At 36.4% G+C, this 18,838-nt stretch overlaps 1 protein-coding gene across 2 annotated transcripts in view; it reads left to right on the forward strand.

Annotated features, from left to right (window-relative positions):
* Positions 1-18,838, forward strand: part of PPP4R3A (protein phosphatase 4 regulatory subunit 3A) — a 45,083-nt gene that overhangs the window by 5,161 nt on the left and 21,084 nt on the right. The window contains exons 1-4 of one of the 2 annotated variants that reach the window (XM_061997827.1): positions 5,631-5,676; positions 13,855-13,919; positions 15,413-15,511; positions 17,756-18,373. In XM_061997827.1, coding sequence (XP_061853811.1) covers positions 17,831-18,373 — 543 coding nt within the window. In that variant the 5' untranslated portion in view covers positions 5,631-5,676; positions 13,855-13,919; positions 15,413-15,511; positions 17,756-17,830. Of the gene's footprint in view, positions 1-5,620; positions 5,677-13,854; positions 13,920-15,412; positions 15,512-17,755; positions 18,374-18,838 lie in introns of those variants that run through there. The other variant, XM_061997826.1, reaches the window with a different exon arrangement.

Consider the following 18,838-nt stretch of genomic DNA (forward strand, 5'->3'; position numbering starts at 1 on the left):
TTTAGACTGAAGAATATAGTCTCTTGTGATTTTAGAGCACATTCTTGGACCTCAGTTTGAGCCGTTTCCTAAGTTTCTGTGGATTGGTTTCTGTGATTGAGTAGCAGCAGAATTTAAATCTCTGTGTGTGTCTTGTGAAAAACATCTCTGAATTGAAATATTCATTGTTTAAGACTGCTGGATTGGGATATTTGATGTTCTCTAAGTATTTCTGAAAATAGCATTGTATACCTATATGTAATCTCTTTTGAATGAGTCTTTCCCTATACTCGCATTCCTTTCACAGCACAGAACAGAGCAGTGTCACTGTACTAACCAAAACCTCTGCTTTGCTGTAGAACATTGCAGTGGCAAATAACAATTCTGCAAACCAGTGTTTTCTTCTGTGTAGATGATTGCTTTCTGGCACCAATGTTTTGCAGTTACCTTTACAAATTCATTCAAGGCCATAATTGTGAACATAATGAGATTTGCATCCTTTGTGGGAGGAGGGATATTAAAACCACAGCTTGTACCTAAGGTGAGTTTTCAGGTCTTACCTAACTCTGGATAGAGTCATTGAGTCAATAAAGATGAAATTCTGTCAGTGTATTTTTTGTAAAACAGACTGCATAGTCTTAACATATTCTAGGATAGTACCAAGATAAAAATAACTATAATTGCTTATGACAGATGCAAGAGTAAGCATCTTCAGCTGTATTTAGGAGTCAATACTGGTGTTGACTTCAGATGGAGAAGAACTTAATTTGCAGTATGTTAAATTTCTGCAACCTTTTTCTAAAAAATGTATGTGTGTTACAAACATTTGTTGGTGTTGCCTGGTTCCCAGAAGCAAGTAACAAGCCTAAGACTACCTCATGCCAGGAAGGGGTCTGATTCTTTAAAACTTACCATATGAAAACAAACTTGCTGAACTGACTAGTAGAATGGTCAATGATTTTTGGGTCATTGAACCCCTTTTGGGGAACAAATTGCACAAATAGATCATCGGATTCTTCAGAAAAATGAATTTCGGGCAGTTATAGGTTTTAGAGCACAGTTTGTGCCTCACTGTATTTGTGTCCCTAAATTAATACTTTCCTAACTGTTGTCTGGAATGGTGAGGAATAAATGGAATCATTTGGTAATAAGAAACAAGTTAAGCCTTATAAGGCTTGATTGGTGTTTCCTGTAAAGTGTCAGGTTTACTACAGAAGAAGAAATGCTCTTTTGTGGTAAGTCCAGTAAAGGAGTCATTCTCTAGTGTTTGTGTCTAGCCTGGAAGATTAAACATCTGCATTCAGTTGTCTTAAAGATATATTTTTTTGAAATAGTGTTTTGTCAAATGTGATGTTCAAGTTAGGTATGATATTCTGCTAGTTTGATTATTTCTGTGTCTGTAGATCTATGTTCAACAGTTAAAATACAACATTGAAATTATTGTTTTTAGTTCTTACAAAATTATAATTAATATTTGCAAATCTATTACAAATTTCTAGACAGTAAAGACTCTAGAAGTTAGTCAGCCAAGTTAATAGCACAAAACAGTATTCTAAAACTTCATGTAATTGAAGCTGAGGCATTGAAATTGAAAGTGAGAGTGAAATACTGCCCATAACTGGTGATCGTAACAGAAAAGGGAGTGCTGTTTTTAGATGTTCACTAGACAAACAAAAAAGTTGAAGCCCAGGACTGGCCACAGTGCATTGGGTTCATCTTAGTTAATTTTTTTTTTAAATACCTTCTCTGTTGTGCTCTGTTTTTTTCTTTAGCTATGTTGTCACACGTATTGAAATAAACTGCTTTGTTAACAGAGCTGATGCAGGAAAAAGCTCTTTAAAAAGAAAGGGTAGTATATGTGATTTTGGAGGGAGATTGCTTTTTCATTGTGTCTTGTTTTCTCTTGAGGGCTGTTGAGTTCAGTTACGCTATTGGCTTGTGTCTTTGTAAACAGCTCTTACTGCAAGAGCAGTTGAGAGAGGGCAATAGCTTCTCAAGCCAACTTCATTAGCAAAGGCTGCTTCTTATAGAACAACAGACTTAGAAATTAGGAAGAAGCAGCCATCACAGATAAGTTACTTAATTAGTTTCTTTTTTTTTAATTAACAAATTGTATCTGGTTATTACATACAGAGTAAGCCAATGAATATAAAAATCCTTGGTAAAGCTTTTCCATTCATGAAGTAGTAACCTTTCTTACTCCACCTGGAGTACTGCATCCAGCTCTGGAATTGTCAGTCCAGGAAAGACGTGAACCTGCTGGCGTGGGTCCAGAGAAAGCCACAAAAATGATGAAAAGTGAACACCTCTGCTCTGAGCAAAGGTTGAGGGATTTGAGACTGTTTGACCTAGAGAACAGAAAGCTCCAGGAAGCTGTGACTGCAGCCTTTCAGTACTTTAAAGGGAACAGAAGAAAGATGGGGATGAACTTCTTAGCAGGGCCTGTTGCAATAGGACAAGGGGTAATGGTTTTAAACTAAAAGGAGAGTAGATCCAGACTAGATATAGGGAAGACTTTTTTTTTTTTTTCAGGGTGATGAAACACTGAAACAGGTTGCCCGTAGAGGTGGCCCATCCCTGGAAGCATTCAAGGTCAGGCTAGACAGGGCTTTGAGCAACCTGATCTAGTTGAAGATGTCCCGGCTCATTGTGGGGATGTGTGACTAAATGACCTTTAAATGTCCTTTCCAACCCAAATCATTCTATGATTCTGTTGTCTTCTATTAGTACCAGTTCTTCAGGGAAAGGAGTGTGAGGGTTTTTTTGTAAATGTAACCTATGAGGTTGAGGATCATGATACTTAGTAAACAAATGTTGGTTTGGGATGTTTTTTGTTGTGGATTCTATAATTGATGTACTCTTCAGACAGTGAAAACTAGCTAGTCATCGTTGATTCTACTGTGAGATTTGGAATTTTTAATTCCAAGTATGTTTTTCAAATCCAAGTAATTTGGGTTTTTTGCCTCCCAGTTCTCAGGCCTCCATAGTGGACTGTTCTTTAGTGTATATTTTGTGAGGATATTTGGCAAATATTCTAGTAATATAAATATGTTGTGGCTTAACTATAATGACAGAGCCCAGAGGGTGGTGATTAATGGCACAGAGTCAAGTTGGAGGCCTGTGGCCAGTGAAGTTCCACAGGGGTCGATTCTGGGGCCAGTCTTGTTCAACATCTTCATCAACGACCTGATGAGGAGACAGAGTGTACCCTCAGCAAGTTCTCTGATGACTCCAAACTGGAAGGACTGGCTGATTCCCCAGAAGGCTGTGCTGCCATTCAATGGGATCTCAACTGGTTTGAGAATAGGGCAGAAAGGAACCTCATGAGGTTCAACAAAGACAAGTGCAGAGTCCTGCACCTGAGAAGGAACAACCCCATGCACCAGTACAGGCTGGGAGTCAAACTGCTCCAGAGCAGCTCTGCAGAGAGAGACCTGGGAGTCCTGATTAATAATAAACTAAATATGAGCTAGCAATGTGCCCTCGTGGCCAAGAAGGCCAATGGCATGCTGGGATGCATCGAGTGTAGCCAGCAGGTTGAGGGAGGTTCTTCTCCCCCTCTACTCTGCCCTGGTGGGGCCTCATCTGGAGTCCTGTGTCCAGTTCTGGGCTCCTCAGCTCAAGGGGGATCAGGGAAGTGCTGGAGAGAGTCCAGCGCAGGGCCACCAAGATGATCAGAGGACTGGAGCATCTTTCATACGAGGAAAGGCTGCGGGACCTGGGGCTGTTTAGTCTGGAGAAGAGGAGACTGAGGGGAGATCTTATTAACATTTATAAATATCTAAAGGGTGTGTGTCAGGAGGTTGGGACATCCCTCTTTTCTAAAGTCAATAGTAATAGGACAAGGGGTAATGGGATGAAGCTGGAACACAAAAAGTTCCACTTAAACATAAGAAAAAACTATTTCACTATTCAGGTGAGGGAGCCCTGGCACAGGCTGCCCAGAGGGGTTGTGGAGTCTCCTTCCTTGGAGGTCTTCAAGACCCGCCAGGACATGTTCCTATGCAACCTGATCTAGGTGAACCTGCTTCTGCAGGGGGGTTGGACTAGATCTCTAAAGGTCTCTTCCAACCCCTGCCAGTCTATGATTCTGTGAACTGCAGCCAGCAACTAAGCACCATGCAGCCGTTTGCTCATTTTCCTCCTTTGTCCTTCCAGTAGGATGGGGAGGAAAATCAGGGAAAAAAGGGTGAAACTTGTGGATTGATATAAGAACACTTTGCTAACTAAAAATATGCTAATAAAAAAATCATTAATGAAAGTGAAACTAACAAAAATGAGAGAGGAAAAAAAGGGAGAAAAACCCCAAACCTAAGTGACGCACATTGCAGTTGCTCACTACCCGCGGACTGATGCCTGAGCAACAATTTGTGCCTCCTTGTCAGCTCCTCCCAGTTTATATACTGGGGAGGACATCCTATGGTATAGAATGGCCCTTTGACAGCTTGCAGTGAGTTGCCCTGGCCTGTGCTCCTTCCCAGCCTCTCAGTGCATTCCCAGACAGCTCACTGGCAGGGCAGAGTGAGAAGCAGAAAAAAGCTGTGACACTGTGCAAGCACTGTTCAGCAATAACCAAAACATCCCTGTATTATTTACATTGTTCCAAGCACAAATCCAAAATGTAGCCCAGTTCCAGCTGGTAGGAAGAAAATTAACTATCTCAGCTGAAACCAGGCAAAAATCTAAGACTGCCTTAGAACTATATTTATGAAACTTGAAACTTTTTCTTAATGAAAGTGTGGGCTCTCATTAAGGAATACATTTAAGCAGATAAATGAATGGACAAACACCTTTTTAAAGGAGTGCTTGCAGCCTTATATTTTAATTACAGGACTGACTATGCAAGTTACTTTGTCAGTACTTCATGTATGTTGAGTGAAGCTCTGCAGATAGGTGAATTGAAGTCCTGGCTCTGAAGAGTCCCTCATGTACTGGCATCTGAGCAGCAAGGTTGGTGAGGGAAGCGACTGAATTAAAAATAAAAGCAGTTTTATCATCTGGATCAACCATCTGAACTATTTAAATGTGACTTGTATTAACACTAACACTTATGCACAAGGAAGAGCAAGAAAACACAGACATGAGGATGGAATTCCAATTCTGTGTCTTAAGTCAGTGTAAGCTGCTGTGAAACCATTGTTCCCAAGTTTATCCTGCCTGAAGTTTTTTTGGTATTTGCCATCACAAAGGTTGTGGCTCTTAAGTGGGAGTTTCTAGATATGCTTTTCAGCAAGCTAATGAAAGTGTATTTATGAAGAGAAAATGCCATGTGACTAGCAAATTCTGTACAAAACAAGAGTAAGTGATCTATGGAATACAGTTGTGATGCTTTTTGTGTGCCTTTTTTTTTTTTTTTTTTTTTTTTTTGGACTTTATACCTCTAAAAATTTTCCATGGAAAAATCATTACTCAGCAAGAAGGGAAGAAATACAGTCCTTAGACCACCCTGAATGTTCTGTACTGTCTGAATGGTATCTTGGAGGAGAAAAATAAAATATAAAGCTGTACCATGTGGGCTGAACAGACTTATTTTTGAGAGGAAAGGTGTTAATACTTACTTGAGGAAAGAGTGATCAGAACATTCCTGTAGAGATTGAAATTTTAGTACACATGTTAATAAAATAAACTTTTTTTTTTCTAGGCTCTCTTCTTTTGGAGTCCAAAATTAACCCAAACACGGCATACCAGAAGCAACAGGTAAACACACACTTGTTTTCTTATGTTAAAAGGCAAGTTCTTTAGCTTCAGCAATACAATATTTTATTTGCCTCTATTGCAAATTATATATTCTTGTACAAAAAATAGAAAAAGTAATTTTCAACATTTTTATGCATGTCAAGGAACATGTACTTTCATTATTTCTCTGTGTTTTTGTGAAGTTATGTAGACAGCCTGCACTTTGTTCTACACCAAATTATGCTTTGGGATAATCAGACAAAGCATAGTTGTGAAAGTCAAAAAGTAGCTGAGATTCCTGAGGATTATAGTATCTGAAACTTAATATCATCTGGCTTTTTTTCCTTTGTATTTCCGATACTACAACTTTCAATGTATTTTATTTGAGAGAAAACTAGAAGGTTTTAAAGCTATTTGCATGTTTTCCTTTGCTTGGCTTTTACTTCAAAGATGGATATGTGTTACTGCTGCTTCAAAGCATTCTGCATACATAAAAGCAACTCCTCACCTCTAAATTTGCACCTTACTTAAATTATTTGAGCTGTACACCCTAAGCCCCTAAAAAATGGTAGTGACATGAGTAAGAAGTAAACTGTAGGTCTTGAACTTTGCAGTTCTTATGTTTTTATGAATTACCCCTAAAAGTTTAGAAATGCTGAACCAGATTGGATTTTGTTGCCTCTCTGGTCAGCTCAGACTTGCTAAAATCCCATCAGATACAGCTCAGATATGAAAATACTCTTCAGACTTTGGCTTTAATACTTAAGCATAGACTTACTGTAGTTTTACTCACAGATAGTCCCAGTGGTTCTGTGATTGCAGCTGTTTGTAGGATTGTGTGTTGAACGGAATGAGGAGATTCTGTTTGAGTTGAAAATGTCCTTCCTGGGAAAAATTAACCTGTATCTGCCCTTTGATACAATTCTGTAGTTCCTTGATATAATTCACTGTATGAACACTCTGTACTGAGCAACTAGTAAGGGCATTGTAGGGTGGAGAGTCGATTGTGGGGAGTAAGAAAGGACAAGACCATAAAAAATGCTAAGCAAGTGAACTCTTAGTTATGATCCTGACTAGCTTGAGGTCATGGTTCTACAATGCGGTAGCTTGAACTTTAAGACTCCTAAAATCACATTGACAATTTCACAGCTCTGTGGCATAGAGTGCCGATCTAGCGTAAATTCTACTTTACTGTTTTGAATCTGTTCAAAGAGTATTGAGGGGAAAGTTTGTATCAACAGGCTTTATGCCAGATCAAACATGAAGCCTACTTGAAGCACACATAAAGTTGTAAGATTGGTGAAAACCACCTCTCATGACTGTCAGTACCAGAGCATTTCATATCTGTGCTTTGTTGCTGCTCTGGGTAAAACACGTAATCTAGCACTGTGCAAATCAATACTGGTGATTATGAAAACATGGTTAGAGAAATAAAAATATTAAATATGAATCTGTTCTAACAGCACTGCACACCTTGTGTAATGGAGAAAGAAAAGTGCAGTTAAAGCTTTTGAATACTGCATAGACAGAAATTTATATTTGCAGGTGAATTGTTCGTATTATCTAAGAAAAGCAGTATCTACTACAGGTTGAATGTAGGGATCTGCTCTGAGCATTAGAAATACAAAATATTTCTCGAGGTTTGCATTAATCCTACTTTGTAGCACATTATATTTCAGATGAGACCTAGTTACCCTTTTCTTTAGTGAAAGACAAGTTCAGTATTTAAACCTGATTTCATGAGTGAAACTTGGAGGTTGGCAGGTGAAAGGAGGAGTTGCTTCTTTCTAGCACTGTTCATAGAACTGCTTAAACTCACTAAACCACAAGAAAGTCAACTTAGTACTCCAAATCTCTCTTCAAAACCTGGTAATTCTACATCAGCACAAGTTCAGGTCACCTCACATGAGATCTGTTTGTGAAACTGTGAGATGGAAGAGTGAGCAAGAGAGTTCCTTTTTCGCTGCAGAATGACACTTGAGTCACCTCAGCTGTTGGTGAAATGGCAGCCTAATATAGAGACTAGATAATTTCAGAAACTTTTGAGTTTCCCTGCAGTTGTCAGTTGCACTCATAAAATTTCAAGAAAAATCTCCTAGAAATGTAAAACTTAAAACTTTAAAGTAACTTTTCAGCATTATGGTCTTACCAGGCTTTTAGCTCAATTTTGTTGTTAGGATGAATGTACATTCTCTTTTAAAGGGATATAGCAATACACTGGAGCTTTTTTTTACTGTGACATACTTTGCACGAGGCTTGTGGGCACTTTGGATATTTAATGGAATATATTGATGAGTTCTGACTTTTGTGTAGGCTGACATGAGACTTGTAAAAAGAAAAAAAACTTTTATTGGACCAACTAACATAATTTATAGTTGAAGGAGAGATGTGTTAAGATCTCTGTGAAACTTTCTATGCTGGTTACTTTGGGTTCTTCAACAAGCTGATGGATAACTTTGTGATAAACGGTTCTTAGTTTAGGCTGTGTTCTTAGGCTGTGAAAGAATCCTCTACTTACGCTGTATTATTAGTGCCAGTGTGAAACACATGGTCTCAGTAGTTGTTGATACAACAAATTATGCATCTCAGTGTATATACATATGTATATATACAGCTATCAAAATAATAATGTGACACCTGAGTACAAGCTTGCCTTGCTGTCTTTTGTTCTCTTGGCATGTAAAACATCCATGGAACCTCGCCCCCTAAAAAACCCAGCAACCTATAACAAAAGCCATATGCTTTGAACCTGAGCTTCAAGTGAAATTTTGTCAATTATCTGTTTTAAGTTTCTTGATTTAGGATTGAAAGCAATGGCTACTCTTTATTGTAGATTAGTCAGGTCTCTATGTCACATAAATCATGATCTAGCTGATGGTAAATGCACCTGTCTGCTTTTCTCTTTGGAGAGGAAGCATACTTGGTAGGTAGATCTTGAGACCTGCTTGTGGACTTTTTCATACGTCAACACGGACCTGAGATGCTTCAGTTTCCACAGTCTAGTCCCCAGTCTTCCCAGACTTACCTGCCATCTACAAGTTTGAGAATTCCATAAAGCATAAAACACACAGGCAGTTTTTAACTATCTTTTCACTAGTCGGATAAGTTAGATTAATCTTTCTGTCACTGTAAAGAGTCACTCTGGTGCGAGTTGAAAGCCAGATACATCTATGTATCCAATCCTGCAACACAGAATTGCTACTAGTGGTATTTTTTCCGAACTGTATACTTCCTGGCAAACTCATCGTTCCTTATACTAGAACTAGAAGGAAGGAATCTGTATGAGGAAAACAAGCTAGGAAGAAAAAAACTTGAAAATCTAATGTTCTGTTTCTCAGAAAAAGGACTAATATTGCTTCTGTTAAGATATGATTTGTAGACAGAAGATTTATTCTGAGAAAGCAAAATATGCATCAGTACAGCCACTAAGCCTCCTGACTTGTATTTTTGTTGAGAGTTATAGGTTAAGTTTTATTGATATTCTTATTTTAAAATGTTATGATAATGATTCCATAACTTTTTTTGATGCAGTATATTGTATTTAGTTATGTGTAAGTAGCACACCACTTAAAAGCAAATTCTGTTCAGGAAGTGGAATTTAATTATACTATGGGTTACTGGGCCACACGTGGAAAACTTAATTTTGCTCTTCTGTTTTCAGTTGTTTTCTTAATATACTAGTAAAGGTAGAAGATATTTTAGTTGTGACGTCCAGTGAAGTTGTTTTACACATTCCAATCCATGCTCTAGTTTTTATGGCTTGTTTTGTGGGGCTTTTTTTTAAAGGATTAAAATGACACAATTCCAGAATGGTAGTGACAGAGGTGCTATTCTTAAACAAGTGCTGCTTATTCAGAAAAAGAATAATGGCACTGGTATTTTAGGACAACACACCTCTTCCTATGCAACCTTATAAAAGGAAAAAAACCCTCTATATACTTTTGTTTAGAGAGAAAGCTGGTAGGGGTGTGAACTGGGGTATATTGAAAATTATATATTTCATCAATGTCTCATCAGTAGAACAGTAAAAACTTCAACGATTGATTTTATTTTAGATACTTCCATGTACATCATGTAACCCAGTGATGAAGTATATATTGGATCCCTTTTTGTGCCTGAAACAAGGAGAACTTGAGTTCTTTACAGCCATGAAGTCTTGCCTCTGCTACAAACCTCAATGTCTGTGTCCTTTGCTTTTGTGGTCCATTTTTCAGTTCTTCACAAGATCTTAAATTCATCCATGCCATCTACTAGCTTTGTAGCTCAAAGGGGACTGTCCTTCAATGATGGAGAGCAGATACTCATAACAAAGCTAAAATTTGAAAAGATCTGAAAAGGCACTGTCAGAAGGCTCAGAGAAGATGAACTTCCTACCCTTGCTGTTAGACCAAGCAAGCCAGCAGTGAAACCGTTTCAATAAAATTTGTGCCTGTAGCTAAGATAATAAAGGAAAGTGTGTGGTTTTCTGTGGTGAGGGGAGAAATAAGGGGACTGCTCTTGGTTTTGGGGTGAGTTGGTTCATCTCTTTTAAATGGTCATGTGTTCCTTTACCTTCATGCATGTTTTCCTGTGAAATACAATCTTTTTGCTCTTTCTGGGTATGGCCACCAGCTCAGTGAGTTGAGATTTTGATAAAGAACTAATAAACAGACTTTATTCCATTGAATTAATGGCAATGCAGCTATGAAATCTCTAACTGAAAAGTCACATATGATCATTGAGCTTTCATAGAAGTTATTACAATACTTTCTGCCAAAAGGCTGGATGTTCCTTTGGTGTGTTATTCCCAGTTTTAGGGTAGCTTCTTGGCTCATCCAAACATCCAGCTTCTAGGTGAACAAATACACAAAAGCAAATGCAGAAACAAAATTTTATATTACATTACTTGGGCAGGTTTTTTTAGCCTGAAGATTATTCTGCAATCTATCGTGATAACTTAAAAAAGCTGGGTGATGCCAGTAGTTTGTTTCATAATCAGCTGTTTAGGAAGCTGTACTTCTGATTGGAAATAATGAGCTAGGAAGATGCTGAAAGGTGGCTTGGCCTGTCCAGGAAAGTATCTGTAACTGTAAACACTGTAAGGTCTTAGATGAGGAAGACTGGCAACCAAGCAATCCCAGAGAGGGAGAAACAACCTTCCTCGACTGAATATCCAGTGGAGACCAGGAAAGTGTCAGAGGCTGAATCATGTTAGGGCTTGTAAGAAGAGATTAGTTTACTTTTTGAGACAGAAAGCAAGAATTTATGAAAGACTGATCTGGGTGATAGCTACTTCTTGAGAGTTGCCTAGATCTTGTATGGATGCCAAGAAAATATTTTGGAGCTACACGCAAGACTAGTATTCCCCTTGGATGTGAATCTCCCCTGGATGGGAGGGTTTGTCAAACAATAGCAGTTTCCTTAATTTTGTCATGTAGGAAAGAAATCTTAAATCTGTTGTACATGAGAAATAATTGGATGAATGCTGAGCAACACACCCACTAATCAACATGCCAATAGTTAAGTAGAAGTGATGTAACATTCTAATAAAAGCATGACTTCTGATGTGTGTTATGGTGAGAACTTAAGACTGGTAGTGTGTATTCCACAACCTTTCTAGTAAACCTTGTGGAAATGATTTCAAAAAGTGATGAGAAATCATGTGGTAGATGCTAAAGCCCTGTCCCTTTAGTACAATTGCCCCTGCTTCCTGGCTTAAATTATTGCAGTAGTATTTTTGAAAGTTAGCTTCTTTGGAATGGAGTTTCAAATAAAGATTTAGCACACAGTAGTGCTTCTGTGACAGCCTTTAACTAACCAAAACTTGCTTCATATGGACTTAATACAGCCAACAAATACAAACAGCAGAGAAATGCCAGGTGTATTCTGAAGAAGTTCTGTGTCAGGCTCTGTCTTTATAAGGATAAGAGTGCAAGAAGTCAGCCTCTGGTGGTAAAAATGATGAATACCTCTTTATGGGAAGGTTAAATACATAGGTCTTCTAAAAAGAGACTATTCTCAGCATTTTAGCATAAAATTAAGAATTCCTGATTATATCTAAGTAGTCTTAATGAACAATAATATGAAAGAAGAGGAATTTATTTAGATGCTCTTGTGAAGACAGCAGATTTTGTATGGGCTAAGGTAGTGGTGACACATCCAGGTGACACTATTGTAAATGGGATTTTTTGTGAAGCAGCAAATGATTTTCAAACTCAGAATAAGATCATGAACTCCACATAAATAGTTTCCTGGTTGTCTTTCTATTAAATAAGAGATATTACCAAAAACTAACACATATTGAAAAGTGTGAGGAGCCAAATTCTTGCAGAGCACTCATTGTAAAAGTCTTCCATGCTAGAACATTTGTCGATGTTTATGTCTTAAATCATAACTGCATTGTGTGAACTAATACTGCAGTTTCATGTTATAATAGTGTTTAAAGGTATGCTAAAGATGTTGTTTTAGTTATCCCATCCAATCCTTGTCTGGAGTCTGACATTTTGTGTGTAATGCAAAAAAAAGACATGATTTTTGATCAAACTGAACTGGAACTGCTTTTTTTGAATCATAGAAGATTGAAGACTGCTCATAGAGCGGTAATGTGCAGGACTCATCTCCTTACCTCTCTAACATATAGGTAATATTACTAAGCATGTTTGTTCACACTCCTGTTTTCTCTTGGAATGGAGGAGGCAGTCTTGAGAAATTTCAGTTGCTTTTTGGAGTTGCAAGAGGTAATGTTTGGCATTTGGACGCAACAGATAGTGTTATTCCATAGCTGAGAGCCTCCAAGTAGTTAGTGGATTCAAATTACACTGAGGATATTTCAGATCAAACACATAAAAAGATTTCTTAAATAAAACAAGCAGAAACTAGACTTTTATTTATCTACATCTAGAATTTCCTTCAATCACTTCTTCCTACATGTATGAGTCTTCTACTGCTCTTTTTGATCAGTATAAATATGCTTTGTAGGATTAAGAAAATGAAATTACATTAATAACTGTCTGCACTTAACAGTGATTGAGCTGTACACTCTGCAATGGAGTGAAGTGCTGTTCTCACTTTTTTTTTGGGCTATCTTTTTAAAAGCACTTTGAGGCAAGAAAGGATGTACAAACAAATACTCTCTTGCTATAGATCTGAAGAGTAGCAATTGATAGACTTCTCTTGAGGCACTGATACTAATCTATAATACGAAATCCTTGTGTGATAAGAAAACTAATTATTTGAAATTGTTAACGTTGGCAGTTGGAAAATACTCTTCTAATAGTAATGAATCAAATTTGAAGCTTGTTCTGCTTAAGTATTTTCAGCTTTTTTTTTTTTTTTTTGCATTCCTAAGAAGAAGCAATTAAAAATTAATCAGAATATGTAGAGGTAAAAAAATACTGTGTGAACTTTCATGTCTGATAGTAGATCTTGTTTAACAAGAGCAATTGCTATACTATGACCGAATACCCTTCTATACATTGGTGACTATAGTTTTCAAGGGCAGCTTTGTCTTTGTGTCTTCCGTTTCATTTTTCTCTGCCCGCCTTCTTCGCTCCATCCCTTTCTCCCCAGAGGAAGAAAACTGACAGGGAAACCTGTCTTGGACCAGTGCTGGATTTTGCTGAGACTTAGAGCTTTTGTTTAGTCTGCTTAGAGCAGTTAATGTGAATAACACTATCCTTATTTGTGTTCTTTTAGTCATTTCCCTATTTGTTAGTTATGTTCTGTATTGAGAAGAAAATATGTTGTTGTTTTTTTTTTTTTCTTTTGGAAATGGCTAGCTTAGAAGCCTAACCATTTTCACTTAAAAAGAAATGTAATTAGATAGGAATGTTCCAAGTTCTACTAGGGTCTCCTTAAGATTTAGTGTTAGGGTGGTTGTTTTTAAATAATATAAATGCTACTCAGTGGGAAGCTGATGAGACAGTGGCCTTGAAAATTACAGCAGTATAAATACTAATTGCAGAGATGAGTATATTAGATTTTTGAACCGGATTCCCACAGTGAATGCTGCAGTAAGATACATATTGTTTTTAAAAGACAACTAAAAAAAAAATAATTTGTTTAGACTTTCCATTTCTAAATTTTTGTAAACTGCTGTTTAGTGCTATCAGCAGTACTAGGTGCTTTCAATCTGTTACTACCAGAGTATTTGCACCATGACCTGTCTTGTAGAGAATAAACTATTAATTGTTACTTTCTTCTTCCTTTTGTATTTTGGAGGTGGTCTTCCTAAATCCCCTTCTTCTGTGTACCACCTCTTCCTCAACCCTTTGGAAAAGGAAAAGGTAAACTATTTGCCATTTGCAAGTAAAACCATTAGTGCCTCTGAAGCAGGATAGCTGCTCTGGTAATGGCAAATTGATTATATTGTGTTGCTTGACTGAATCCTAGCAGAGCTAGCTGATGGTGGTGTTCAGATGATAGCTTAGTTTAAGGAGTTTTCTAATAAGTGAATATTGAAATCTAAATGTAATATTTCTCTTTATCCTCAGTGTTAATTTTAATATTTGAAAGAAATTAAGCCTATTTAATATGTTATCTTAAACTTCATAAATGTCTGGCAACTTGTAGTGCTTTTGCAACTATCTAAAATATTAGGAATAATCACTATAGGCGCTATACTTACTGAAGAAAAACAACTCTATTTTATACTTCTCATTGAAATACAGGTAGAAGAATTCTCAGATCTCTTGTCCTAGTGAGTAAATGGATATTTTAATACTTAACTGAAATAATGCACATTTATGAGGAGATATATATATATATATATATATATAGGAAGGCAAAAGACTTAGACGATAAAACTTGATTCAATATGTAAAGGTTAAATTTTCCTCTCTTTTTGTGTTTGTTTGATTTTTGTATTTTACCAGTTGTTTAGCAGACTATTTAGCAGTTATTTAGCATCAAATACCTTATCAGTGTGTGATATTGCTGTTTGCAGCACCAGTTTCCACTTCCATGTTATTGTGTTTGCATGCAGTATGAAGGCTCTGATAAGCTCTTGAACTATTCCAATAAGCAGATGAGAGTTTAAATGTCTGGGCAGTAAACATAGCTAAGGAGTTTCAACTAACTTCTCAAAATCTGGGGCAAAACATTCATTTGGAATCGGTAAAAGTGGTGTACATGATTCAACATAATAGATGTGCATACTCTTAGGCAGTTAACTGTGTACATATTCACATTTCTGTTCTTTTTAGTAGGCATGCTTTTTAAGCAGTTGTTAATGCATTAGCAAAGTGTCTTCTGTGGCCTATAAAAATGAAAAAAATGATGTAACTTTCATCCTGTGAAATATATGTAGCTTTACATAGTCCAATTGAAACAAGATTTAAGAAACAACCAATCGAACAAAAGTAAAGCCCAAAATGTCTTGTTTTTGTTACCATGTTTTAGCAGAGGATGAACTGAGGTAGAAGTGCATATTCTAGATCTCTAGAAATCCCTTCCAACCCCTACCATTCTATGATTCTGTGATTTACAATATTAATATTAATTTAATACAATATTAATATTATGGTAACTGAATTAAGAACTACAACTTTCAGTATCTTTCTGGAACTTCTTTATTCTGACTTAGGCAGAAGTGTTTTTAATCCTAAGAACCTCAGAATGTATAAAAATCTTATGATTGTGATGATTACATTTGTGTTGTAATATGGTCCTTGTCATTAGGTGTCAAGACATTTTTATTTAAAGTTTTACTCTTTAGATACTATTCAGGTTTGTAAAATTTGAAATGCGTTGCCTGAAAATACTCTTCCTCTCTTTAAAGGATACCTTGATTGTGTGGTCTGAAGCTGAAAATTATGATTTGGCACTTAGCTTTCAAGAAAAAGCAGGATGTGATGAAATATGGGAAAAAATATGTCAGGTAAGTTTAATAAATGTAAGATTGAGACAAAGTAAATCTAATGTTTGTGTTCAGAATTTTTAGACTGTTCTAAGATGTGAACCTGAATACAGCAGTTAGGAAGTAAAAACTGTCATTTTAGCCACCTCCCTCAAATTTTGCATTTTTCAGTTTTAAATTTTATCCTTCCTCCAGAAATTTGATATGAAATTATGTTTGAGGTATTTTTTAGACCATTTTCAGGTCTTTTTACTTAATGGATCTTTTTAACTCTTCTATTTCTCTAGGAAATTTAGCTTAAAATGAATGCTTAAAAAGTTTTAAAGCATTCAGTTTCCAGGTTAATCAGAAGAGAAAAGGTTAGCTATCCAAAGTTTATTGTAGAGAGAAGTATGTATTTGAGATCTTAGCAAATTTTATTTGTTTCTCATGGATTTAACCGTATCTTACACTTTTGTTACCACATTTTTCTGTGTCAAATGAGAGGGATATGGTGTTTCTCAACAGAACTTTTTTCAGTGTAAATGTGACAGTATGCCTCTGTTGATTGCCAGCATATGAAAGATTGGTACAGTAATTGCAGTTAGGAACTCTCTGCATTATTACCTCAGAGCTATAATTCTTACAGTTTAAAGAAATCAAACAATTTATGTGTAAATTGTGTATGTTTTAATATGTATTGATTAACTCATGCTTAACCAGTTATGACTGGTTGACTATATTGCACAGAATCAGTATTGTTTCTGGATAACATTTAGTCAGATACTAACTGTTGTCCAATACAAAAAAAAAATTCCATTGATATATTCACTGATGCGACTTCAATTTGTTAGTTCTTGTTTGGATTTTTAATTCCATTACAACTCTGCTTAATATCTATGCTATGTTAGGTGGTATTTCTCTAAATTTGTTGAATTCACTTTTCCATTTGTTCTTGACAGTCATCTAGCTCTCTCCATCTTTTGGAGTTTATTCTCACTGATTTCATAAGTAAAGCAAAAGAAATCTGGTTTCGTACTTTCATATGTATAGATCATTTCTTTTTTAGGAATGAGTCTTTTCAACAGTTTACTACTTATGTAAATAAGTGCAGAAACTTATGTAAATAAGTACAGAAACAGTTCCAGGAACCCTAGTAGGCAAAGGACTGGAAGCGAGGAACAAACAAAATGAGGGAAGGGGGAAATTGTATTCTTGGGAAATACACAGATAAGAAGCCCAACTTCCTCAGCCTCATGTAAAGATCTAATATTTTTGCAAGAAATCAGTGTATTGTATTTGTGTTTAGTGTGCTTTAAGGATCTTAAAGTTCCTCATCTTTAATGAGCTGCTTCTAAAAGGAAAACTTACACTGGAAGTGTTTGTAGAAGCAGAATGGTATGTGAGTTTTAACAGCATTTCGGATTTTAATCTAAGTATAGGCTTACTGTTATCCATGAAAAATTATTTATCACTGATTTTTTTGGCTGATTTTCAAGACTGAAAAGAACAGTACCTTCTACTGTTACAGGCATCAGTGCCTGTCTGGATTTTAGCACATCGCACTCCAAGCAGCTACTGTAACTAAGATGTCCTTAAACCTGAAACACTCTGTTGCCCAAGCATCTGTGTCTTTTCACTAATTTGTACTTTCCACAGTTTCCTTGTATCTCTGAGGAGCTTTGCAGGTCCTGTGCTTTGTTTCTCTGACAGCTCCAGATTTCACTACTGTTTTGTTAATATTAATTTGGGGGTTTCTGTTCTTAAGAGAGGATTCTGTGCTTCTGTCAAGGATTTAGCAAGTGCACAGTAACAGACTCTGACGTGCAGCTGTCCATAACTAAAAACAACAATTACATTAACAAGACTGACGACTCTCTTCTGTTTGAGGTAGCAGAATCTCTGAAAAACATCAAGAGCATTTGAATAGCCTATAGATAAAGACTGGAAACAAATGGTGCACACTAGTAATTATGGATTTCCTTTTTTATTTGAAGTACTTAGAAAATGTGGCTTTTTTCCTTATTCTTCCTCCTTTTTATAGAAAACAAATAGAATGAAATAGCTAATGTAGAAATAGTCTTGTAAAGCTGCCTGTTTGAAGAGATTTTTCTATTATCTCTTGTTTTCCAAACCAGTTGTACTTAATATCAAACATACATTTGCACTTCTATTTGTTGCCATACAAAGAAAAAGGATGTGACGTTTTAAATGGTATTTTTCAAAAAGTGTTCAAGTAGCACTAACATTAAACTCCACTTTCTTTGAACACAACTTATTTTGTAGGTTCAAGGCAAAGACCCCTCTGTCGATATTACTCAGGATCTTGTTGATGAATCTGAGGAAGAACGTTTCGATGATATGTCATCACCAGGTCTAGAGTTGCCATCTTGTGAATTAAGTCGACTAGAAGAAATTGCAGAACTTGTGGCATCTTCACTGCCTTCACCATTACGTCGTGAAAAACTCGCGCTAGCACTGGAAAATGAGGGCTATATTAAGAAGCTCTTAGAAATTTTTCATGTGTGCGAAGACTTGGAGAACATTGAAGGACTACACCACTTATATGAAATTATCAAGGGAATTTTCCTTTTGAACAGAACTGCACTTTTTGAAGTCATGTTTTCCGAGGAATGTATAATGGACGTAATTGGATGCCTAGAATATGACCCGTCTTTATCGCAGTCACGGAAACACAGGGAATTTCTGACTAAAACAGCAAAATTTAAAGAGGTGATTCCTATATCTGATCCTGAGCTGAAGCAAAAAATACATCAGACATACAGAGTACAGTATATTCAAGATATGGTCCTACCCACTCCCTCAGTTTTTGAGGAAAATATGCTTTCAACACTTCATTCTTTCATCTTTTTTAATAAAGTTGAAATAGTTGGTATGTTACAGGTAAGTTTCAGAATTTTACAATCTCTTTTTTTTGTGCTTGTGCAGAGAAAGTTGGATATTTTTTCATGGAAATACAGAGATGTTTCAGTGAAACCTTCGTGTACTTCTGTGATTCGGAGAGTTAATTTGAAGTACGATGTAAAAGGCATGGATTTATGCACTAAGTTCTTAAGTAGGTTCTTGAATTTCAAATTTTGGACTAGATTTTCTGTAACTGTTTTAAATGGAGCAAATGTGGAATCCTGAGTGAGGTTTGGAATGAATAGTACTGTTTGCATTTTGAAGGGTTAATTTCATTAGAGGTTTTTTGTGTATTTTGGGATGTTTTAGCTGCTACAGTTAAGGACAATTTTTGTCAGGTTACCATGACAAAAATCAGATTACTTCACCTGAATTTCACAACTGTAATCTCATCGCAGGATATAACTGCCTCAAATGTTGAAGTAAATTAAATTAGTTGTTTGG

The sequence above is a fragment of the Colius striatus genome, chromosome 6 (genome assembly GCF_028858725.1).
Source record: "Colius striatus isolate bColStr4 chromosome 6, bColStr4.1.hap1, whole genome shotgun sequence".
Taxonomy (NCBI): Eukaryota; Metazoa; Chordata; class Aves; order Coliiformes; family Coliidae; genus Colius; species Colius striatus.